At 62.4% G+C, this 23,238-nt stretch overlaps 2 protein-coding genes and 1 long non-coding RNA gene across 29 annotated transcripts in view; 1 reads left to right on the top strand and 2 right to left on the bottom strand.

Moving 5' to 3' along the window:
* Window positions 1-2,121: 2,121 nt before the first annotated feature.
* On the bottom strand, window positions 2,122-15,009 carry PIK3R2 (phosphoinositide-3-kinase regulatory subunit 2). Its single transcript, XM_019416348.2, has 16 exons — window positions 14,894-15,009; window positions 12,472-13,220; window positions 9,565-9,657; window positions 9,149-9,199; window positions 8,932-9,063; window positions 8,632-8,842; window positions 8,055-8,140; window positions 7,788-7,896; window positions 7,601-7,699; window positions 7,262-7,442; window positions 7,052-7,177; window positions 5,386-5,528; window positions 4,975-5,151; window positions 3,968-4,039; window positions 3,623-3,793; window positions 2,122-3,298 (listed from the first exon to the last, which is right to left on the bottom strand). Exons 2-16 carry the CDS (start codon window positions 12,791-12,793, stop codon window positions 3,091-3,093), a joined length of 2,181 nt encoding a protein of 726 aa, XP_019271893.1. The 5' UTR covers window positions 12,794-13,220; window positions 14,894-15,009; the 3' UTR covers window positions 2,122-3,090.
* Window positions 15,010-15,125: 116 nt separating this feature from the next.
* LOC109247608 (uncharacterized) lies at window positions 15,126-16,076 on the top strand. 2 transcript variants are annotated; one of them, XR_008420665.1, is made up of 2 exons: window positions 15,126-15,381; window positions 15,828-16,076. It is a non-coding gene; the product is annotated as an uncharacterized LOC109247608 (long non-coding RNA). The 2 variants fall into 2 exon arrangements; XR_002071797.2 differs by lacking the exon at window positions 15,126-15,381 and adding an exon at window positions 15,661-15,721.
* The window catches only part of MAST3 (microtubule associated serine/threonine kinase 3), a 37,106-nt gene continuing 29,934 nt past the window's right edge, over window positions 16,067-23,238 (bottom strand). For 14 of the 26 annotated variants that reach the window (XM_019416342.2, XM_019416343.2, XM_019416340.2 and 11 more), the window contains 8 exons: window positions 22,736-22,872; window positions 21,967-22,211; window positions 21,264-21,470; window positions 20,742-20,968; window positions 20,163-20,285; window positions 19,415-19,551; window positions 19,129-19,310; window positions 16,067-18,153 (listed from right to left, as the gene is read on the bottom strand). In XM_019416342.2, coding sequence (XP_019271887.1) covers window positions 17,621-18,153; window positions 19,129-19,310; window positions 19,415-19,551; window positions 20,163-20,285; window positions 20,742-20,968; window positions 21,264-21,470; window positions 21,967-22,211; window positions 22,736-22,872 — 1,791 coding nt within the window. In that variant the 3' untranslated portion in view covers window positions 16,067-17,620. Of the gene's footprint in view, window positions 18,154-19,128; window positions 19,311-19,414; window positions 19,552-19,666; window positions 20,286-20,741; window positions 20,969-21,263; window positions 21,471-21,966; window positions 22,212-22,735; window positions 22,873-23,238 lie in introns of those variants that run through there. The other 12 variants (XM_053898438.1, XM_053898443.1, XM_053898447.1 and 9 more) reach the window with 2 other exon arrangements.

The raw sequence follows: 23,238 nt of genomic DNA, 5'->3' as shown, positions 1-23,238 counted from the left end.
CTCTCGACCATGGGATCTGCCCCTCGCCCCCCCCTCCTCCTCTCAGGCTCCCCAGCCCCGACGCCTCAGTGCCACCAAGCGTGGTCCCGCGGGGCTGACTCAGGCTTGGCCACAGCTGGGCCAGAAAGCAGAAGCCAGTGGGGGGAAGGCCCCTCACTTCTCTGGGTCCTCCCAGCCCTGGCTGGGGTGGGGGGTGGCGGGGCAAGAGGAAAGCTGGAGTTCCTTCTCTCCTCCATCCAAAGCTTGGGGGTGGGGGTGGGGGTGAGCATCCAGGCCCGCAGGGAGCTCCCATGGGAGGGAGGGGGGCTGACCGTGGGGGACCCAAACCGGGTTTGTCTCCAGACTCTACTGGACATCTCAAGCGATGGACCCTCAGCTTCCCCTTCTGGAACATGGGGAGAAGAGTGAAGTCTGGGGAAGAAAGCCACGTGGTGGGCTCAGAGGCAGAGGGAGGGTTGCCCCAGGCTAGGGGTGGGGTGGCCCAGCTGGAAAGGTGTTGACACATGACCGAGGTGCAGGCAGAGACTAGCCTGAGGTGGAGGCTGGGGGTGATGAGGGAATAACCCAGACGTTCAGACCTTGCAGGGCCTCAAATACCAGGCATGACACAGGACCTGATCCCACAGGAGGAAATGCCCAAACCTGGCCCAGATCACACAGCCAAGTCCCCAGCTCCCCAGCTCCCCAGCTCTGCCTCCTTCCGGTCTGGGAGAAGCCCCAGCCTCCCAGCCTGGTGTCCATGGCAGCAGCTTTGGGCGGGGGCGAGGGGGTTCCCTAAAGTCCCCACGGCTGGATGGTCCTGCCAATTCTCTTTGAACCCTTTGCAAAACCCATTTCTGTGATGTCTCTGGAAGAGGAAGCCCTACAACTTTGTAGACTTTGTGTGCACTTCTCCATGCAGGGCAGGGCGGAAGAAATAATCCTAAATTGCTACAAGTTTTCCAGTGGTTACTAGGCCCCAGCCCGATTGGATGAATTCCCAGAGGTAACCCCATTCCTTTGCTTATCCAAGCCTTAAGAGACTTGCTCTTGGGGGTGGGAGTAGCAACTATGGATCCTCCTTGGTGAGAGGAATCTGAGGGTCAGATCCTCTGGGGAGAGGATCAGAAAGGGGGGGGGGGGGGACCGTCCCAAGGAAACATAGCAGGTGGCTGAGTGCAGGCACCTGCTGGAGGCCATGTGGGCTGTTATCTCTTGTCTCCAGGCTCAGCCTGCTGGTGTCATGGGACCTAGAAGGTGACCTTTATCCCGTGTTCCCCCACGCAGTGGGTGAAGACCACAGGGGAGACAGCGTCTGGGCTGGAATCACTCACAGGGCACAGCAGGGGCGGTCCTGGGGAGAGCCCGGGCGCTCAGGCCAAGGGAGGCAGGTCCTGCCCCTGGGAGCCCAGTGAGAAACGGTTCAGAGGGCAGCTTTGTTCATTTATCCTGGGCTGCTGCAGGCATGCTGGGCCCTGACAGGTGCCGCGCCCGGAGGGGAGAGGGCAGAAAGCTTACTCTCCGTTGGGGGAGGGGGGAGGAGAGGGGAGGGCTGAGAGACCGGGACCTTGGGGAGGGGAGGATGGCGATTGGTCAAGGTCAAAGACACCATGAGGCCCCAGGTCAATGTCCTCTGGGACCTGGAGGCCTGAAAGTCAGGGGTGGGTGTGGAGGGGGTCAGAGGAGAGTCAGCAGGGAGGGGCTGGCACTGAAGGCATTAAGGACATGGGGGGGGGGGGGCTTCTGCGTGTGACGAGAGGGTTGTGCTATCGACCCCACCTGGCAATGACGAAGCTGCCCATCAGAGGCGAGGCGGCTTTCCTGAGGGCCTGGCTGGTGGCCGTGGGCTGGGACTCAAACCTGGGGGACAGCCTGGATGCTGGTGAGAAGCCGGGCTGGAGTCTGGGGTGCCTTGAGGAGGCCGTGGCGCAGGGCAGAGCTCAGGGTTTGAGCCTCTCTGCCCTGTGACCTTGGGCAGGTCTCTCAACTTCTCTGGTCACAAGCAGCTAAACCGGGTGGCGGGGAGGGAGGGAGGACTGTCAGCCTTCACTGGCTGCCGGGTCTGTGTGACCCTGTGAATGCCAGGGTCCCCAGCACACGGGAGTCATAGAGAAGTCCTGTCACCAACAACAGAAGCATCCACACGTTCGATGTTTTATATCCATATCAGTATCAACGTACTATACAAAACCTGCCTGCCAGCCTAGCTGGGCAGGCAGGAGGTGGGGGGGGGGGGCGGTCCACGGGTAGTGTAGAAAACCAGGGCTCTCATCCCAAAAGAGGAGAGAAAAAAGGGGCTTTACAGTCAAGAGAAAATCAAATCAGAACCCAACATGATCGAGGAGAAGCCTTGAACCTACACTGAGTAGAGGTGCCGTGGGCAGTGATGCGTCTCAGCCGCCCAAGCGGTGCCGGGGGGCCTCTATTTCTGGGAGGCCTGGTGCCGGGTGGGGCCGGCTTGTGAGTTTATTTTTAACTCTTTTCATTTTGGGGCATTGCTTCTTGGCCGGTGGCCCCTGTGGGGGGGATAACCAAGTGGTGGTTTCACTTCAGGGTTTGGAGGGGAAGTTGGGTCTGGGGGCGGGTCCCGCCCGGCCCAGAATGTCCCAGCCGAAGTTCTTGGAAGTGGCCAAGTAAAGTTCCTTCCTGCCGTGACCCCAGGTCTATGGCTTAAAAATCGGGGCACCCAGGCTGGGGCCGCACAGCCCAGGGGCCTCTGTAAACATGGCAGGTGCAGCCAGGTGGGGCTTCGGGGACCCCGGGGGTGGGGGGGCTCTGGTGGGCAGGGCGCACAGGATTAGGGGTGGCCAGAGCCGTGGGGAGGGCAGTGCCCATGGAGGAGGCGGGTATGGGGTTGGGGAGGTAGGACCCCCAACCCGGAGACACAGAGGGACAGAGAGAAGGACCGACAGGTGGGGAGGGAAAGAGACAGGGTGACAGGGAGAGACGGAGGGAGGCTCAGAAAGAGAGATGGAAAGAGAGACAGGAAGAGGCTCCTAACGGAGACAGACAGACAGAAAACCCGGAAGAAGGGACAGAGGCAGAAGGATGGGACTGCCCCCCCCAGCCTCCGGGCCCCGGGGGTGACCGCTCCGGGCCGGTGCTCGGTGGTCAGCGGGTGGCCGGCGGGGGCCCGGGCCCGGGGGCCCGCACGGGGTGGGCGAGCGTGACGGTGAGCGCGTCGTTGTGCTGCACCAGCGAGGCGTGCTGGTAATGCAGCACCAGCTCCTTCAGCGACCCGTACAGGTTGTAGGGCTCCGCGAAGCCGAAGCCGGTGGCCGTGCGGTAGATGACACAGTGCTTGGTGTCGCCGTCCACCCTGCAGGCGCAGGCGAAGGGGGCGCTCAGGTGGGCTCCTCCCGGGCTCTCCCCGTTCCCGCTACTCCCACCAGGTGACCTCGGCGCTGGACCCACGTCCTGGATCCCACCCACCCTGGTCCGGATGCCACCGCCTCCTGCCTTAGCTTCCTCCCTTGCCTGTGGCAGCCATTGTGGGGGGGGGGGGGGCGGCGGGGAGCTTCTTCCTGGCCGTCTTCCCAAGGTCTAGCACACAGTAGGTGCTCAGCGAGAGCTCTCAGGAGGAACGCGCACATCCCCCACCCCTGCGCTCACTCCCGGCTCCCCCCCCCCCCCAGGCACTCACACCACAGAGCAGGCATAGCAGCCCCGCTGGCTGCTCTCGCGGATGAGGAAGGTGCCATCCCGCTTGCCACTCAGCATTTCCTCAGCCTGCGTGCGGTTGATCTTGCCCACGTACCACGTGCGTTCCTCGTGGTGGGGGAGGTCATCCTCGTCTTCCATCAGCGCATACTGGCTGCGGGGGGAAGCAGGGAGGGACCCCGGTCACTCACCCACAAGCCTCTGAGGCTCTCCTGCCGCCTGGACGACTCACCTGCCCTGGTGAACTCCTACTCGTCCTGCAAAACCCACCGAAAACGGCCCCCTCCTCCGGGAAGCCTTCCCGGGCCCCCATCGGGTGTCCACTTACTCCTCGGTCTCATTTTTGATCCCCAACCACTCGTTGATTTTCTTCTGCCGGGCACCTTTCTGGGTAAGCCACCTGGAGGAAGAGGAAAGGTAGGCTCATTCCACCCTGCCGGGAGGGGAACAGAGCAGCACAGGCAGGCTAGCCCACAGTGGGTCAGGGCAGCCCGGCGGAGGCAAGGACCCGCCTACAGGAGTGCAGGTTCTGGGTGCAATACCGCCGGTTGCCACAAGGGGTCAGCCTTGGCTTGGTCAAGGACAGCTTGGCCCCGGGGACCTTCCAGGGAAGCCCCCCACTTACTATGTTTCCTTTAACACTTATCCGACCCCTAGAATGGGCCACCCCAGCAAGGTCTTATCGCTACCAGAAATTTAGGCCTGAGGGCTGCACGGCAGTGTGCCTTCACACGGGGGGGGGGGGGGGGGGGCTCTGTTCCGTACCTCAGTTTCCCTCAGCTGTTAAGGGCTAACTTTACAAAGAACTTTGAGAGAACAGAATGAGCTAACGCGCACACGGTACTCAGCACAGTGCCTGGCACACGGCAGGTACACGTACGCATCTCAGGCGGAGGTGGGAGAGAGAAGCCCTTGAGGAAGCCGTCGGCGGCTCGGGGCGGGGGGGGGCGGGCAGGGGCACGATTTCAGCTCGGGCTGGGGCTGCTGCGACCCTCCCGTGCGCTAGGCCGCGCGGTTGGCATCCAATCCACAGACTGGCTTCTGCTGGAGGCTCCCAGTGACCAAGCTCCGTGGGAACAGTGTTCCCATTTCGCAGACCACTATGAGGCTGAGGCCGACCCGTACCTAGGTAGCCCTTCCCGGGGGGGGGGCGGGCTAGGAGGGGTCTGATCGACAGGGCCGGGGGGGGGGCTCGGGGACAGACGAGGGGTCTCAGGGGCAAGGCGGGGCCGCTTGGTGGAGGCAACGAGAGTGAGGCCCCGGCAGAGATCACCCCGCCAGATGTGCCTGAACTCACGAGGGACTCTGCAGCCGAGCACAGAGCCAGGCACTCACACGAGGTACTGGTCTCGGATCTTGCGGAGCTGCATGAGGTCTGGCTTGAGGCTGTTCATGCGCTTGTCGATCTCCCGGTTGTCGGAGGCCTGTGCCCGCAGCTCCTGCTCCAGCTTCGTGCGGCTCTCGTGGATCTCGGCGATGCGAGACTTGAGCCGCTCTGAGTTCAGCAGGATCCTGTGGGAGGGGCGGCTCTGAGGCCTCAGACGGCGCCCCAGCCTCTACGCCTTTGCACTGCTGCGTCCCTGATTTCTTTCCCGCGAACTCCTATTCATCCTTCAGAGCCCATTTCAAACGACCCTCCCTCCCCCTGGAACTCGGGGTGTCCCCTCTGTTTCCTTTCTTTCCCCAAGCGCCCTGTGCCAGGTCAGGGTAGGGCGGGGGTAGGGCAGGGCAGAGGAGCCGACTCACCTCTGCATCTCTTTCTCGTTGCCCTCACGCCGGAAGCGCTCCAAATACTCCTTGCTACACTTCTCTTGTGTCTGGCCCTGCTCTTCAAAGATCTTGATGGTCTCGTTGAAGGCCTCGATTGCTGTGCGCTTCATCTGCAACTCCTGACATGGCGGGGGGGTGGGGGTGGGGGGGTGGAGAGACTCTTAGCACCTGCTGGGATTCCTTTCAAGTCCCTCATGAGGGGTGAAGGCAGATCCCCACTCTGATATGGAGACTTTGCTCACGCTGTTCCCTCCATCAGGTGCGTCATTCCTCTAGCTCCTCCTGTACTGAACGGACTCCTATTCAGCCTTCAGAACCCCACCCCCCAAACCCACTCTCCCTTTAGATCCTTTCTTCTGGGTACCCTACAAACACCTGGATCTGTTAGCACTGCTGAGAAGTAAAGACAAATCTAGGGGCACCTGGGTGGCTCAGTTGGTTAAGCGTCCAACTCTGGGTACTGGCTCGGGTCATGATCTCACGCCTAAGTTGCCGGAAGCTTAGGTCTGAGAGCTGCACGATAGTGTGCCTTCAGCGTGCCATGCTGACAGCACAGAGCCTGCTTGGGATTCTCTCTGTCCCTCCCCTGCTCACGTGCACTCTCTCTCTCTCTCTCTCTCTCAAAATAAATTTAAAAAATTAGAAAAAATGACAAATCTAGTTGCTACACACAGGGCATGGGGCTCCCTCTCAGGGTACATGTTACATGGAGTACTTTCAATATATCATCTTGTAGAACCTGCCGAGAGCTTCCTACAAAGTGAGAGCTATTAATGGGGAAACTGAGACTCAGGGACCCTAAGTCACTCCCAAGATCACAATGTTCATCACCCATCAGGCAGGCGTCTTGTCTGCTCAGAGCTTCAGACGACCCGTCAGTAAAAAGGGGACAAGAAAGAAATTTTTCGGGGATGGCAGGGGGAACCGAGATATTCTCTGCCTGAAATGGGATGTCCAGTCTGAATAAGCTGCGTCTCAACTTACAGAAGTAGATTATTAACAGTCTTTGAGTGATAAAACCTCCCTCCCCCTTCCCCGTTTAAAAAAAAATTTTAATGTTTATTTTTGAGAGAGACACAGACAGAGCACGAGTGGGGGAGGAGCAGAGAGAGAGGGAGACACAGACTCCAAAGCAGGCTCCAGGCTCCGAGCTGTCGGCACAGGGCCCGACACGGGGCTCAAACTCACAGAAGATCCTGACCTGAGCCGCAGTCAGATGCTTAACCAACCGAGCCACCCAGGCGCCCCATCCCCCTTCCCTGTTTTAAAAGATGTTGCTCTTTCCCGTGATCGCCTGACCCTTTGTCTCCATCAACTCTTTGTCAGGTTATCATCACTCGGAATAACATCCAGGTTGAGGGGTTACGGAGAAATAAGGAAGACCCGCGGTTCCAGATGGGGAAAGTGAGGCCCCGAGAAACGCAGAGGCTCCACCAAGGCATTTTCTAGGTCCTGACTCAGCTGCTCCCGGGAGGCTGGCTGGTGCCTTCCTTTTTTGAAAACACATGCATTGATTTCTGCCTTTAGGGCAGTTCCGGGTGCTGACGACTGCTCCGTGACCTGGAAGCAGACGGCTGTCCCTACGGCCTCACCGCCGCCCCCTCCACGCCTGGGTCTCCCCACGTGTGCAGGCCTGTGGTACCTGGGAGGTGCGTGTGTACTCCTCGTAGAGCTGGTCGTACTCGCGGCTCTTGTCCTGGTACTGCTGGTGATAGACTTTGAGCTGGGCGCCCACCGCCTCCACGCTGTCCTCCTTGACGATCTGGTCCTAGGGACACCCGGGGTGATCAGAGAAGCGGCCTGGGACACTTGTGCCGGAGGCTGGCACTGTCCTCCCACCCTGGCTGCAGACCTGCTGGTACTTGGACACCGGGTAGAGGAGCCGTGTGTCCAGTTTGGCATTGTACTGGGCCAGCGACTCGTGGCGGTAGTGGGTGATGAGGTCCACAACGGAGCAGAAGGTGAGCGGCTCTGAGAAGCCATAGTGCCCGTCACGATGGAAGACCTTAATCAGCTTGTTGTTCCCGCCTTTCCTAGGGGCGGGCGAGAGGGGTGTCAGCAGCCCGTGGGATCCCCAGCCGTCCGGACACCGCACGTGCCCCACTCTCCAGGCAACCCCCTGTCCTTCTGCCCTGGGTGTCCTCCCTCCCACCTCTCACACCCAGTCACCCCTGAAGGGGCAGGCCCCCACCTGAGGGTCAGTGTGTATTCCCCCTGGATCTTGCTGGATGCATCTCGGACCAGAAAGGTGCCGTCGGGTGTGTCCCGGAGTTTCTCATTCACTTCCTCCCTGCGGGGACACCCAGGATTGGGGCGCCCACCGGGAGACCCTGCCCTTCGGGCTCTGCCCGCCACGTGGCCCCGTCCCACGGCCCTACCTGGAGATGTCACCCCAGTACCACTCGGCATCCTGCAGGGAGGGCGGGCTCCCCCCATTGGCTAGGCCTGCGGGGGCTGGCTTGGCCTTGGGGGGTTTGGGCGGCAGCGCTGGGGGACAGGAAAAGAAATGTACACTGAGCACCAACTGTATACCGTGGCTGGCTCCTATTGCAACAGAGCTTGCTGATGCGGGCAGGACTCCAGATCAGTATTCGTGATTCCCAACAGTAAGAGCTAATATTGGGGTGGGGGGAGGGGAGAGTCACCTGGGGGTGCGACCTCCTGCTCTTCCAGATGTTCCTGAAGCAACTTCTCCACGAGCAACGCCGGGAAGTCAGGGCTGGGCTCAGTCCTAGGGGGAAGGGGAGCGCAGGGGGTAGGTAGGGTCTGAGGCGCACAGGGTCCCGCATCGGGCGGCAGACGTACGTGAAAGCACGTGTAGGGAAGAAGACGGGCAGGTGTGGGGGCCCCCCGCCGGTTTACGTGTATGCAGTAAGCACTCGATAAATGTTCACACACCAAACACACCGGAGTCTAGCACCTAGGGTGGGAGGGGGAGCGGAAGCGAAGGTGCACAGCTCCACCCACGAGCCTCGTCTGCGGTCTAGGCCCCATCGCTTCAAGTCTCAAGGCTGCTGGGGTCTTCCCGGAACCACAGATCCCACCCCGGTTATCCTAACTAGTCCCGGCATCACAACACCTCTGGCCTCTTAACCCCGGGGCCCCGTTCACACTCCTTTATCACGGCCTAGACCCCACCCTGGGCGGAGGCTCCCCGCCCCTCCTCCCTGAAAGCCCGCCCCTTTTAGCTCCGGCTCAGCCCCGCCCCCTCTGGCGCCTCACCCGTCGGGCGCGCCCCCTGGCGGCGGCGAGGGGGGCGGCGCGCGCAGCAGCAGCGGCCCGAAGGTGGCGCCCAGGGCTCGCACGGCGGGGCCCGGAGCCGGGGCACGTCGGGCCACCCGGCCCAGGTGCTGGAGCAGGAAGCGCAGCGTGAGCGCGCGGTGCAGTGGCAGCGTCGGGGGCTCCAGCGCCGGCCCCACGGGCCCCGTGGCCTCTGCGGACACACGGCCGGGGCAGGGTGAGCCGGGGCCGGCGCCGGTCCGCCCCGGCCCCCTCCCCACTCGGGCTTCCCGCCAGGCTCACCCCGCAGGGCCCGGCGGGCCTCGGCCGCAGCCTCGGGCGTCACGAGGGGGGCGGGCAGCGCCAGCAGGAAGCCCTTGACGCCATCTGCCAGGGCTGTGGCGTCCCACTGCTCCACGTCGCTCAGGGACCAGTCTGCGGGGGCAGGGGGGGCAGGGTTGGCCAAGGAGGCCCAGGGCCAGCTCTCCCCCAACCCCTGCCCATCCAAGCTTCCCCTCACCTGTGCGCGGGGCGGGCAGCTCAGGCCTGTAGAGGGATTCGCTGTCTAGCCCTGGAGGGGTAGGGGAAGGGGTGGGTCAGCTCCACCCCAGATGGCAAGACCAGCTCTCACATGCGTCCCCGTACCCCTTGTGGGGCCTGGGATGGCTACTCAACCTCCCAGAGATCGGAAGAGCAGGGGGAGGGGAGACAGGTGGTGCCAGAGGGCACAGCACATGCAACGGCAGGTCCGGTGACCACATTCCCATCCAACCCGGTAGGAGTCACTACTGCCCCACCTCCACGTGGAGGCCCAGAGCATCCAAGCTCAGCTTCTTTCCATGCAGAGTGGGTCTGGCGGCCCCGTGAGAGGATGAGTGGCCCGTCACCAGAGATAAGCAAGCAGCATACATGGGTTGCAGCCGGGCGGAGGCTCACCTGTCCGCTCAATGGCCTCCACGAGCTTCACCAGGAGCGGGGGAGCCACATCAGGTGGGGAGAACTGCTCTGGCAGGTCAGGGAGCGTGAGGCCTGGCAGAAGGGGACAGCGTGTCGGTGGGGTCCCTGGAAGGACTCCAGGCCTTCTTCGCCTGAGCCTCCGCTTGGGCGGCTCCTGGTAGGGTCGGGTCTAGGCAGGAGCCTGGCATCTGAACCATCGTTTGGAAGCCAAAAGGCCGGGCTGAAGCGGCTGGGAGGGTTGAGTTGGTGGCAAACGATTTTCTGGGTTAAAGTACCGGTTTACACACTTTCAGAGACCAGGTAGAGCGGGCTGATTAGTGTCTCCCAAAATGAAATGCCCGCATCTTAATCCTGACACCTGCACGACCTTAGTACGCGGATACAATTAAGGTAAGAATTTTGAGACGAGATGTTAGATTTGGGGCTCTCAATCCAATGACTGGTGTCTTTATAAGAGAAGGCCAGGTGAAGACAAAGGCAGAGATTGGGGTGATGCGCCCACAAGCCGAGGAACACCTGGAGGTGCTGGAGGCTGGAAAAAACAAAGAACCACCCGTTCCTGGACATTCCAGAGGGTGTACGGCCCTGCTGACACCTTGATTTTGGACTTGTGGCCTCCGGAACAGTGAGAAAATACACTGCTGCTTGAGGCCACCGAGTCCGTGGGAATTCACTACGGCGGTGCTGCCGTCGCTCACTGTGCGACCTTGGGTACAGAACCCGCCCTCTCTGAGCCTCAGTTCCCTCGAGTAAGAAACCGGTTCGTGGTGTCATTTCTCCCTGAGTGGGAACAACAAAGCGGTTGAAGACAATAAAAGGACAGTCTCCCCTGTCCGGGTCAGAACACCTCATTTCAAGGACCTTTCTCCATTCTCTAAGTCATCTTGCTTTAAAAAAAAAAAAAAAGTATTTCTCCCGGTTTTAAAAATGCTGAACCCCTTCCCAGCGGGTGTCAGAGGCCTTCCTGGACCCGCGTTTCTCGCTCCACCGGGCCCTTTGTGTTCAGGCGTGCTCTGCCTGCATGGCCACCATTCGATGCGGCTCCGGCCCTCGGCAGGGACGCCCTGGCATCCAGCAAGGGCAAGCCCAGGCCTGCGGGGCCTCCCTGAGTGATGGGCCAGGTGGTGCCTCAAGCTGGAGAAAGGCCCAGCTACGTCAAAAACACTAAAGAGGAAAAAAAAAGAGAGAGAACAAGGGGAGAGGAGGTGGGTGATGGTGGCAGGGTGGGGGCACAGGTTTGAAAGTTGCCTGTGGCTCCTCTGCGAAGCGGGGGAGGGAAGTCTCGTGAGAACAGGTGTCACCCCCATTTTATTGATGGGGGAACTGAGGCTGAGGGAGGGAGCAACCACCCTCTGGGGGCCCAGGCGCGACACTGACGTTGTGCACTAGCTCCCTGTGTGGGATGGAACGGAGGGGACACGGGCAGTCACAGCACGTTGCTGGGTGGTCCTAGGGCCCTGGAGAGGCAGGGCCTGCACATGCAAAGGACCAGTTCTTCCTGCTGCCAGATGAGGAAACTGAGGCCTGGAGAGGGCTGGCCCCAGCCGCTGTCACCTAGTCCTGGAAGACTTGGAGGGCGGGGCTGGGCAGCCACTCGGAGTGGGCATGTGTGTGGTGGCTGGACCGAGGCCAGGCAGAGGAGGGAGGCGGCTGTTACCAGGGGGAGAGGCAGATTTTGGCTGGGAGCCCGGATGGGGCCGCCTCCTGCTCCTCCAGGCTGAGGCGGGACGTAGGCCCCGGCCCTGGAGGCGCCAGATGCTGCAAACCCCTAGCAGCACCACACCACAGCCTCTGTTTCCACCTCCCCCCCCCCCCCCAACTCGGCCCCATGCTGTGGGGTTCTGCTGTGACCCTCTTGGGGCATCAATGTCCCTCTGGCACAAAACCGGGCAGGCCAAAGGTTGGGGCCATGGCGCCTCCCAGGGCCTTGGTCTTCCCTGGGGGATGCGCCCACAGTGAGTGGTTTGACTCCTTTGCACCTGGGTCTCCCCATCTGTAGGCGGGGCCTCCCTGGGTTGCTGTGGCGGGGGGTGGGGGAGCAGACTACCAGGCACTCAGCACTTAACCAGCCTCCTCCCCACAACCTGAGCCTTGGTTTCCCTGGCTGGAACCCATGTGCCCTGCTCAGCAGACAGCAATTTCAGCCTACCCCCAGTGCCCTCATTCTGCACTCCTACCACGTGCCTCGGAAGTGTAGATGGCCAAGGGTCTTTGGGGGAGGCATGTGGGGTCCTCACACCCCAGTGTGCTACATGGCCTGGAATGATCATCCCATCCTCTTTATTTAGGCTCTGTGGCTCCCTCCATTTTGGAATCCAGGTAAACTTAGGGCAACAGAGAGGGGGTTTCTCAAGGGACCCTATCCGTAAACTGAGGGACGAGGCTAAAGTGAACCTCTGAATCCTGCCGAACGCCCCCCACTGTGCTCAGAATCAATCCCACAAAGTCCCTGAGGCACAGCCCCTGTTGCGTGGCCCTTCCCTTCCCACTCGGCTCCATGGGCTGTTCCCCGAACCCGCCCCTCCAGCCCTACCTCTCAGCCTCTGCCTTTGCTGTGCTTGCTGCCTGGAGCCCTTCACCCCCAGCTCTCCCCTTGTGAGGCTCCTTCCTCACAGCCCTTTTCGTTACCTAATCACTTCTCGTCACTTGTCACTTCTTGCACCAGGAGCCCCACAAGGGCAGGGCCGGGCCCGTGTCCACCGCTGTGTCCCCGGCGCCATGAACCGTGCCCAGCCCTCGACAGCAGTGCAGTCAACACTTGCTGACCAACCACATGTCCTTATTCCTCCTCCCCTGGAAGGGGTGCCATTGCTTCACTAGAAAGAAGAGGAAGCTGAGGGTCTGAGGGAACCCCCGCCCCTGCCGGGGCCCCTGCCTGCTGCTCACCTGGCTCAGGGGGCCCGTCCCGGGGCCTGGCGGGCAGTGGGCGGGGGCCACGCGGACGAGGGCCGGGCCGGGCCAGGGCTACAGGACCCAGGAACTCGACGTAGGTGCCGGGGAAGTCACCTCGCTGCCGCGTGCGCTCATTGAGGCCCGGCATCCAGCCCACGCTCTGTGGGCAGCGCTCGTTGCCCTCGGCCACGCCCAGCACCTGCAGGGCTGCTCGGCTCACCACCAGCACGTCGCCGGGCAGCAGCTCCAGGTCCTCCGGCCGCTCCCGGCGGAACGGGTACAGCGCGCGGTACTGGAAGCCCTCGGCGCCGGCCATGGCTGGGCAGGGTGGGGTCTGGACGGTCAAGCTGCTGCTCGGGGCCCCGGTGGCCCCATCAGCTGGGGCGACGGCCGGGGAGGGTCCGCTGAGTCGGCCTGGGGCACCGAGACCACTATTTCTACCAAGAAGTTAGTTACAGGTGACCACGGGGGTCGCTCATGCCTTGCCTCCCACCATCATTCCACGACCCTGACATGGGTCGCTCATGGCTCGCTCCACCATCCGTCAACTGGTGGGAGGGGGTCGGCAGCGTGGTCTCAGGTCACTCGGCCGCTGCGTCCCCCCTCGATCCGTAGGGCAGGGCCAGGCTGCTCACTCCCTCACACGGGGGGCCATCGGCGCCCGAGGCTGGCGGCTCTTCCGGCTGCGCCAGACGAGGGGGCCGAGGGCACAGGCTGTCACCATGCTTGGCCAGGACGCCGACCTAGGGGGAGATGGGCAGGGCAGCGTCAGCCGGGTCGGGCTCCTGCCACCCCCACCCCCAGAGATGGGCCCAAATCTGAGGTTGGAATCCCCTCGCTGGGTAACCTTGGGCCAGTCCCAGCCCCTCTCTAGTCTTGTTTCCCCAGCTGTAAAATGGGCGTAACAGCAGCCCTTGGGGTTCTGGCGAACTCTGCCCCAGGCATATCGCACGCTCTTCATCGCCCCTGTTAGAGAGGGAGAAACTGAGGCTCAGCGCAGGGAGGTCTTTGTCGGACCAGTGGGCCACGAAGCCAGTTAGACCCCCAGTGGGCAGAGCGTGATGGGGAATGCTTAGGGTAGTATGGGAGTCCCGAGGAGGGGCCGGGCCAGCTGAACACAGGGGGCAGCAAGGAAGCAAAGAGGTAGGAAAGCAGGTCCAGCTGGAGGCCCCAGCGCGGGCAAAGGACTAACGAGTGAGTCCAAGGTCCCTACGGGGGGAGAAATGAAGGTGCGTGCGTGCGTGTTCCAGCTTGGCTCAATGAGGGGCCTAGAGTAGGATCTCAAAACGTGAGGGGGGGTGATGGGAGGACAAGGGGACCTCCATGCAGCCAGGAGAGGGTTAATGGCAGGAGGGCATCACAGCTGCCAAGGGGGAGGCTGCTGGACGCATGGCGATCCGTGATCACGCCCCGGGAGCGCCCAGCCTCGGGGAAACAGCCCTCCACGGACGGCATTCCCAGTCTCAGCCCCACAGGTTCGGTCTTCCTGAGACTGGGGAGTGGGGGAGGGCGTGCTTTTCTAGAGGGCGGGTCTTCAGAAAGGATAGGAGAGAGTACTGGCTAGAGGGAATAGTACGTGCAAAGGCTTGACAGTGGGAAGTTGCTTGCCAAGAGTTCAGGGTGGCCCGATGAAAGCCACCCACCGTCGACTGCGCTGGTCCTCGAGTGCCAGACAGAGGGGTCGGGGCTTTGTCCCCCGACCACGAGAGCCCCAGAAGGGACTCTCTGCAGGGAGGAGAAGCGAGCTCCCCGTTCCGGGGTGCCCAAACGTACCCGCTTCCTGGACCCGGTACCACCATTCTACAGGTGGGGAAACTGAGGCCCAGCGAGGGGACGTCCAGGAAACCGCCTGGATCCGCTCGCCTGCCGGGCCCCCGCGCCCCAACGTGCACACGTTTGCACACGCCCCGGTGTGTGCGCCCGGGGAATCCAAGAGGCCGGGTGGAGGGGCCAGGCCTGGCCAGGGGCTCGGCGGCTGGACGCAGGGCCCGCGCGCTCACGCGTATTCAGAGGCGTGCCCGGGCCTGCGTGGACCCGGCAGCCCCCAGGGGAACGGAAGCGGAGACGACCCCCGACCCTCCTGCATCTCACTATGTCCCACACAAAGCCTGGGTGCCCCTTATTACTGCTCGACGCCCCGCTCCAGGCAGGGCCTCCTTCCATCGGGGGCCGCAGTCCCGGCGCCTTATCTCTGCCTGGGGGCACCGCGTTCCTCTCCCCACCGTCCGGGGCAGGCTGCACCGCTGCCAGGTCGAACCCGAGGCCTCCTGCTCCCGGAGGCCCCCGGTTCCCGCGGGGCGCGATGCGGCTAGGCGCTCGCGTTCCGACTTCCACCTCGGCCCCGCGCTCTGCTTAGGCGCCCCGCATTGGCGCGCACGCCCAGCCTAGCCTGCCACGCCAGCCGGCCTGGACTTACCTGGTCGCGGCCGCCACCGCCGCCGCGGCCGCCGTCACACGGAGCGGAGCCCGACCCGTGGCTCCGCCGCGGCCGCCGTCGCCGCAGCCGCGGGATCCCCGCCTCCGCCACAGCCGCCGCGGTTCCGAACAGCCGGGCCCGCCCCCGGCGGAAATGGCCGAGCGCGTTCGGGCCAGGCGCGTGAAGCGAGGCGGGGGCGGAGCCTGGGGATGGCCGAGCATTTCCGGAAAGAGCCGAACATCCTCCCGCGGGACTGGCGGGCAGAGGGTGCCACGAGATAGCCGAGCATTTCCGGAAACAGCCGAGCGCAATCGCGTCAGCTAAGCGTTTCCCTAAGCTCGGCGGGGCCCGGCTGGGCTTCGAGATGACCGAGTGATTCCGGAAATCGCCGAGCGTGTCCCCCAGCGGGACTGGTGGAACCGAGGCTGAGCCCCGAGGCTGCAGTTTCTGCAAAGAACCGCGTGCGCTCGGACCCAGAGGGAGGCCCTGTGAGTCGAGAGCCAGGGATGGACCACCAGTTTCCGGAACGGATGGATGGGTCCTAAGGGCGCGAGGCGGCCCCGAGCTCAGGGAGCAGGAGGCCGTGGGGTGGGAAGGGAGCTCGCCACAGGAATCTGAGCTTTTCAGGAAAGAGCCAAATAAGCTGGGATTGAAAGCGTTTCCATGGCAGCCCAGAGCGTCCGGAAACAGCTGAACTATTTGCAGCTCAGCGAGCGCGGGAACACGCCCAACGAGGACCCAGAGACGGACGATTGTTTCCGGAATAGCGGAAGCGTGGCCCGGGGCTTCTGGTACTGCCCAGAAGTAACCCAAAAACACGGAGTTGGGGTGGGTTCGCGTGCGGCGTGGGGGACTGTGGGGGGACCGGGCACAGTTCAAGCGAAGACTTGTATAGAAAGGACACAAAGATGGTTTATTTGTTTTATTAACACAGCTCGGGGCCCCTGATCGGTGTCCGGATGAAGCTTTTAAGAGCAGAGCCTATGATGGGTACTCGGGGAGAGGGCAGGAGGAGGCCAGGGACCCGAGAAGACATCAGGGAGAATCTCACTGGCGAACTCCTGTGCCGCCTTCAAAACCCCTTCAAAGGAAGTCGGTTTTCACCCCGTCCCCGCCACACTCTCTCCCCTTACCCCTTTCTTTGCCCGTCACAAATCCAGACGTTGGGCCTCCTCTTTGTAAACGTGGGCTTTTATTCACGGTCAGCTCCAGGATGGAAGGGGGGGGGCACAAGTCATGCACAGCCTTGGTCTAGCTCCAGCACCAGCCAGTGCTGGGCGAGGGTCTCTGGGAGGGATGCAGAGTGGGCTACCGTGCCTGGAAAGTGCCCTCATCAGGTGGGGCGCAGGGATCGTGGCGGTTCTGAGACGCCCAGTGTGTGTCACACGCGGCCTGGGGAAGACAGCTGGGGGTGGATCTGCTGTATCCGACACCAGCCTCTCCGTTCAAGCTCCCTTGTCGACAGTGCCCACGACGGGGCCTGGCTGCATGATTTTTTTACCAGGGGATCGTGCGACCCGTCTCCACCCCTCGCCAGGCCTCGGTTACTTGTCCGTAAAATGGGGAGGACACCGCCACCTGCAGCCTTCTCAAGGCTGGCTGAGGGAGAAGCCACGAGTAAAAGCGTCTGGCGCAGGGCGGATGCTTCATAAATAGTCATGGGGATTAGTTTTGTAAACACGAGGAAACTGAGGCACAGAGTGGGAAAGCCGTTTTCCCAGAGCCACACGAGGAAGCCAAGGTTCAAACTTGGGCCCCATTGCCCCCCAGTCGGGTTTCTCACTCGAATTTCATTCTAGGAAGGCTGCGATACGTTGCGGGAACCCCCCCGTAGGGTGTTTCAGACACATCGTGGTCAAGGGCTCACCCTGGTGGGCACTGAGCACGTGAAATCTTGTCCAGGGTGGACGTTCTTCCCCTGCCCTGGCAGTAGTACCCTTCGAGGCCTGCGCCTCCCCCCCCTCCCCCCCAGGGCATCAGTGTCCCCCTGTGGAGTGGGTGACCTCTCTGCTCCTCCATCAAGGTCCCAGCTCCCACACCCCCTCCCCCGGGGCTGAAGCCTTCAGGACTAGAAACAAACTCTAGCGAGACTGGCCTAGGGATAGAGGCTATGATAGTGAGACGTAGCTTTCAGCGTCCAGTCCGTCATCGGGATTGCTTTGTTTTGTGGCGGAGGGGAATCATGTACAGACTCTCCAAGTCCTATCCGCATTGGGCCCGGACAGGTAAGCTTGCCTGTACGCCCTCAGGTCAGTGGGTCCTGGGCCAGGATGGGATCAAGGAACACACACACAGAACTGAAACATACAGAAAACCTAGAAAACACGAACATACGTAACTTGTCCAAAGTGCTTCCTTCTCAGCCCAGGGGGCAGCGTCTGCAAATGGGGTCCCAGGTGCAAGGGGCAGGACCCGGGCAGCCACCTTCACAGTGGTGGCTCAGTCTACCTATCGCTTATAAAAAGTAATAAATTAGTCGCAGGGATTTGCTGCTATTTACAATGCCACCCTTGTCCCCCATTCCTGCCCCTACGTACGGCCCCTGATCTGCACCGGAACACGAAGGAGGTGCTGTCTCTACTTTCCGGTAAGGACTGAGATGGCTTCTCGCCTTCCGGGTGTCACAGTCTGGTGGCTCAGTCTCCATCCAAGAGTCGCTTTACGGAAAAAACATTGCACACAAAAAAAGCCCAACTTCTAGGCCAGGGGGAGGCCAGGTGGGAGGGATCAGTCCTTCCCGGCAGGACCAAGGGCTCCTGGCACAGCCTCGGCGCCCTCCACGGCAATCTGCGGCACAGAGGTGAGCGGCCCGGCGGCCTCCTCGGGTGGCTCATCGAAGCTCACCTCCTGCACGGCCTCCTGCTTCTTGAAGGAGTCACGGCGCTCGGACAGGTGTAGCCGCCGCATGACCACCAGCTCCGAGTCTGGCCCGCGGCCGCGGCGCCCCAGCTCCCCATCCAGCCGTTCACCCGAACCCAGCTTATCGGCCGACTGGCCCCGGCGCAACCGTGGAGACCGGGCGGGTGCAGGTGGGTGCCCGGGGAGGGGCGAGGGTGAGCGGGGTGGGGGCACAGGCACCGGTGGGCAGGCCAGTGGGGAGGGCGGGATGCTGCTGGTAGACTTGCGGCGGCCGGCCTTGGGGCGGGGTGGCCCGAGCTTGGCGGCCAGGCCATGCAGGGAGCTAGGGCGGGTGTGGCCAGCGGCGGCAGGAGAGGCAGGGCTGCTGGAGCTCGGGGATGCACTGGGAGGGGATGCGGTGTCTGTGGGTGATAGACGAGGGTCAGGGCCACCAGCCTGCATGTCCCCAGCCCTGTCGTGGGGCCCTGGGCCTGAGAGCGCCTGCCAAAGCCCACGTCTCTGCCTACGGCCACCCAGTATGCCTCCTTTCCTCGCCTCCTGTAATGTGTGCAAGGTGTTCCCTTGGCTTAGATCTGGTGAACTCCTACTCATCCATCAAAGCCCTAGTTCCTATCCACCCACCTCTCATCTAATGACCTACCCCTCAATGGGCCAAAGATACGCATCCATCATCTGCCCCGTGACCGCCCCTCCACCCTAAGCCTCAGCTGCAGAGGATACCTGGTCTGAGGAAAGGAAAGGTGGCACAGATACCCTCAGCCCCTCGAAGTCAGGGTAGAGAGGGGGCCGAGAGGGCTTCTTGGAGCAGGGGCCTCCTCCAGGAGGCCTTCCCTGCTTCCCCTCAGGGGTGCCCCAGCCTGGTCCTCCCATCACTGGATGCTGACCCAGTGAGCCTAGGGGTGTCTGCCCCTGGCTGTCTCTCACAGACATTGGGCCAAGTCCCCATCCTTTCCTGCCCCGGAATGATCTTTCTAAAATGCAGACCCTTCCAAAACATGCCCTCTCTAGCTCACACACCCTCCATAGCTCCCAGCTGCCCACCAATTTAAGCCCAGCTCCTTGGCCTGACCCATCTCCCAACTTCCTCCCTCCCAGCCTTCTCCCTGCTTTCACAACCCTGCAGCCTAGCCCCCTTGGTCCACGATGCTCCGTCTGCTGGGTACTCTCTTCTCTGCTCTCCCGCCTCTCTCCTACCACTTCCAGGCTGCCTTTCAGACCCCAAGCGACTGGAGAGGGCCTTCTGGTCCCCTCACTTCCTACATCATGTCATTCCCTCCTGTAAACCCCGCCGGCGGCGTCCTCACCGGGGTCAGGCCCCCCAGACCTGAGCAGCCCCAGGGTGGCCCCGGGGCGGGGCGTGGGGGGGGCACACCTACCTGCGGGGGCGTCGGGAGCTGGGCTGCAGCAAGGCGTGGTGGGGCTGGGGGAGAGGCTGTGGGTGGGCGAACCCGGGAGGCTCTCGCTGGACGACAGGGAGTGGTGGAGGCCGGAGGAGAAGCTCCGGCTGGTGTGCAGCACAGAGGACTGTTTTGAGATCTTCTTGAAAAGCGACTTCCGCCTGAGGGGGAGAGACCCGATGCGTCAGGACCCCTGTCCCCAGCAGTCTAGGGAGCCTGCTCCCGGTCCTCTGCAGCACTCCACGCCGGCCCACCCGTCGCTCACCTGTCCTGGGTCTCCCGCCGGCGGCTCCGCTTGCTCCTGCGAGCCATGCGGCCCTTGGCCACGTTCTTCCGGGCGGGGCCCACCTTGATGGAGGTGTTCTCCAGGGCTGTGGTCCGCAGGGCGATCTTGTTGCCGCTCTGCAGGAGGGATGGCGAGGGGGTCACCTGTGTGTCTCCCACCTAGCAAGCCCCCCACGCACTTCTTCATCCGTCAGAGCCCCAGATCCTATCTACCCACTTCTCGCCTACGGACCTGCCACTCACTGGGCCAAAGACACATGTCCGTCATCTGCCCATCCATGCAGTGAGCTGCCCACCTGTCCACCCACCGGTCCTAGGAGCTCTCCAAACAAGGCCCTGTCTCCTGGCCTGGGCCCACCTCCCCACCCCCAGGCCTCAGCCCCCCCCGAGGAGGATAAAGATAATACGGACACCCCCAGCCTCGTAAGGCCAGGGTGAGCCAGAAGGAGGGCCAAACGTAGGGGCACCCAGGGGGCAAAGGAGGATGTACGTCCTGGGCAGAGGGGAGGGGACATGCAAGGCCTGGAGGTGGGACCGGGTGTGGAAAGGTGTGGTTCCAGAGGGGAGAACCTCAGGATCAAAAGCTGAGGGGTCACAGGAGCAAAGCAGTGGGGGCAGATCTGGGCCCCTGAGGATGGACGGGACGTGGGGATTCTGGGAGCCCCAAGGGTAGGCAGAGTGGGGTGGGAGTCTGGAAGTCCCAAGGGTGGGGAGATGGGGGGCTGAACCTTCAGCAGCAGCTCGACGACGTCCATGTGCACCAGACCCAGGACTGACTCCCCGTTGATGTGGGTGATGAGGTCCCCAGCTCGCAGGCCCGCCTCCTGGGCAGGGCTTCCTTCCTCCACGCTCTGGGGGTGGATGGTAGGGTCAGGGGGCTTGGGACCCACAGCTGGAGACCCCAGCCCAGCTGGGTCAGCTCTGGGACCCCAGCAAGCTGCTGCCACTCACGTGGTTTCCTTGACCTTGGGTGTTGGCAGGGAGGGAACGGGCCCTGGGCTGGGGGGAGGCAGGACATCACACCCAGTGTGCATCTGCGGGCGTGGGGCGGGAGCTTCATGCCCAACTGAGGTCTCTGCCCCTCTGTCCATCCCTGTCCGTCTTGCCCAACCCCCTCCCCCTAAGTAAGAGCGGCTGCAAACACCCAGGTGGCACCAGCTCCCTGCCCTGGGCTCCAAAACCTTTCAGCCAATGAGCTGGCTTTCCCAAGACTAGAAAATGCGGCTCCCAAAGTGAAGTGCCTTGCCAGGGTGAAGCTAGACTCAAACCAAGTCCCGCTGTTCCTGCCCACCCCGAGGCCAGCTCACCCAGACAACGTGGTGCACGGTATAGACATCGCTGTCGCCCATGTAGACGCGGATGGCCCGCAGGCTGAAGCCGTACTTCTTGCCTGAGCTGTGGATGACAATGGGGGGCCGCAGGCTGCCGCACACGGGGGACGGGTCTCGGCTTGGAGAGGAGTCTCGGGACGACGGGTTCGAGGACAGTGAGCGTGGGGACAGAGGGCTCATGAGGGGGCCGCCGCTGCCATCATCTGCAAGGACACGGGTTGGGGGGGGGGTGGTCACTCCCTCGCAGGGACGAGGGTGGGGAGGGCACCTCCCCTTCCCAAGCTGACCATTCTGGTTGCTTTGCTGCTGCTCCAGTGTCCCAGGCACGGTCCCCCGATCAGGCCTTTGCACATGCAGTGCCCTCCGCCAGGAATGCCGGCCCCCCAGCTCTCCCCGTGTCTCGCTCCTTCCCCCTTCCTGTGGCACAGCCCGAGCCCCGCGGTTACAACAGACGTGGACGGACAAAGCCAAGAGACGAGGCTGGGCCACGTGCGTTACCGGCCGTGATGATGAGCGACAGGGCGGACACGGAGGCTGACTTGGGCACACGGCCCCCGCTGGGGGAGGCCCGAGACTTCTCAGGAGCTGGGTCTCTTTGGCCCCCAAGGCGGCGGCCTCGGCCAGCATCCAAGGCCCGTGGCGTTGAGTGCCGTGTACCAATGCTGTTGCTTCGTAGGCGTGCGTGGCTGAGGGCGGCTGGGTCAGCTAGGGGTCAGCAGGGTTGGGGGTCAGCCCGGCCGGTCTCACCACTCAGTCCTTCGGCCCTCGGCAGGCAGAGCCCCTTCCTCCCCGGTCAGCGTGGACCCTAGTTTGGCTACCTGGCCTTTCTTTAGAGGGTTCTCTCTTCCCATACTTCCTTCCTGCACTGCTCTCCCTGGAAAGCTCCACGCTGCAAGTCCCTTCCTCTAAGCAGCCTTCTCCCACCCGTCAGACCCCCAGCACCCCTCAGAGCTCTGCGGTCTCACCCCCCTCTCCAGTCCCATCCTGACCCAGTGAAGCTGGGGGTATCACCCCTAGACTGGGAGACAAGCTGAGGCTCGAGGATTCTCTGGGAGCCCTGGCCTCTCCTATCTTAAAGCCTTTGTTAGACAGGCGAATGGTCTCTCTGGGGAGCTCCTACTTATCCTTCAAAACCCATCTCAAATAGTCCCTCTGGGAAACTTTCTACAACACTATCCCGCCCACCCTGGACCTCACCTACCAGAAAGGCTTGAGGGCTTGGGCATCACTGGGGTGGCTGCTGGGGGTGGATCAGGCTCCCCCAGAATGAAGATGGGCCTCTTGGGGCCCGCAGAGGCCGGGCTGGCTCCCTCATCCTCTGACGAGAAGGCAAACTTGGGCATCGTGTCCAGGCTAATAGTACTCAAGAGAGACGGGCTAGGGCCCCGCTCGGGCTGGGAAGACGACGGACAGGAAGTACCAGAGGACGTCCAGGACCTCAGGCTGCTGCAGGGAAGGGCCAAAGTCACACTTGCCAGGCGCCGTCGCCCCGGGACACCCAGTTACCCCTGGCAGCCAGATTTGAACACTCAGCCCAGAACCAGAGGTAATTCGTAAATACAGGGTGAGTTCCCTCTGCTTGCCCCGTCCTCTGCCCAGAGAATTGGTGTTTTTTAAAACCCAGCTTCCGACACTCATCCTCTAGTAGACATTGATTATTTCTGTTGAGTCTGGTCTTTGAGGAACGGACAGGAGTTTGTTAGCGAAGGGTATGCTGGCAGAGGGAACAGGGCAAGCAGAAGCCTAGCAGTAGGACAGCGCACGGCTGCTTTATGCTTGCTGTGGTAAGGGACGCAAAGCCAGAGGCAGCAGTGATAGGGGCCGCGCTGGCAGGGGTCTGACAGGCTAGCCAGTGTGTCTGACCCTTTTCTCCTGGGCCACCGGGAAGCTCCTTGCAGTGTTAGATTTTGTGGTTCCACCTCCCAGCCGGCTCGGAAGCTGGATCTGCTCATACTCTCCAGCCCACCTACCGAATATCCATGCTCAGGCGGCGGCCATACTCGGCCTCGCCGCTGCGCTCCCACCCTTCCTCCCGGTCCTCGCTGAAGCTCCGTTCGGCGAAGGTTGGCGTGGGCTGGGCGGCCAGGAACTCGGAGCTGCTGTAGACCTGGAAGAAACAGAAAACATTAGTAACCGTGGGGGGGCCTGGGTGGCCCCGTCGGTTGAGTGTCCGACTCACGATCCCAGGGTTGTGGGATCGAGCCCGGCGTCGGGTTCCACGCTGGGTGTGGAGACTGCTTGGAATTCTCTCTCCCTCTGCCCCTCTCCCCCACTCACACACACACACATGCGCTCTCTCTCTCTCTCTCAAAAAAAAAAAAAAAAAAGGAAAAAGAGTGAGCTTAGTTGAGTGCTTCCCTGGGAGTCACTTCCTTAAATCCAGACTCACCACATCCCTAAAAACAGCAGAGTAAAGACGCCCACCGTACAGACGGAGAAACTAAGGTTCGGAGGGGCCCGGCTACCAAGGGGG

The sequence above is a fragment of the Panthera pardus genome, unplaced genomic scaffold (genome assembly GCF_024362965.1).
Source record: "Panthera pardus isolate Hobbes unplaced genomic scaffold, ASM2436296v1 HiC_scaffold_8, whole genome shotgun sequence".
NCBI classification, from domain to species: domain Eukaryota; kingdom Metazoa; phylum Chordata; class Mammalia; order Carnivora; family Felidae; genus Panthera; species Panthera pardus.
The sequence above is the reverse complement of the archived record's forward strand: the minus strand, read 5'-3'. Positions and strand labels throughout refer to the sequence as shown.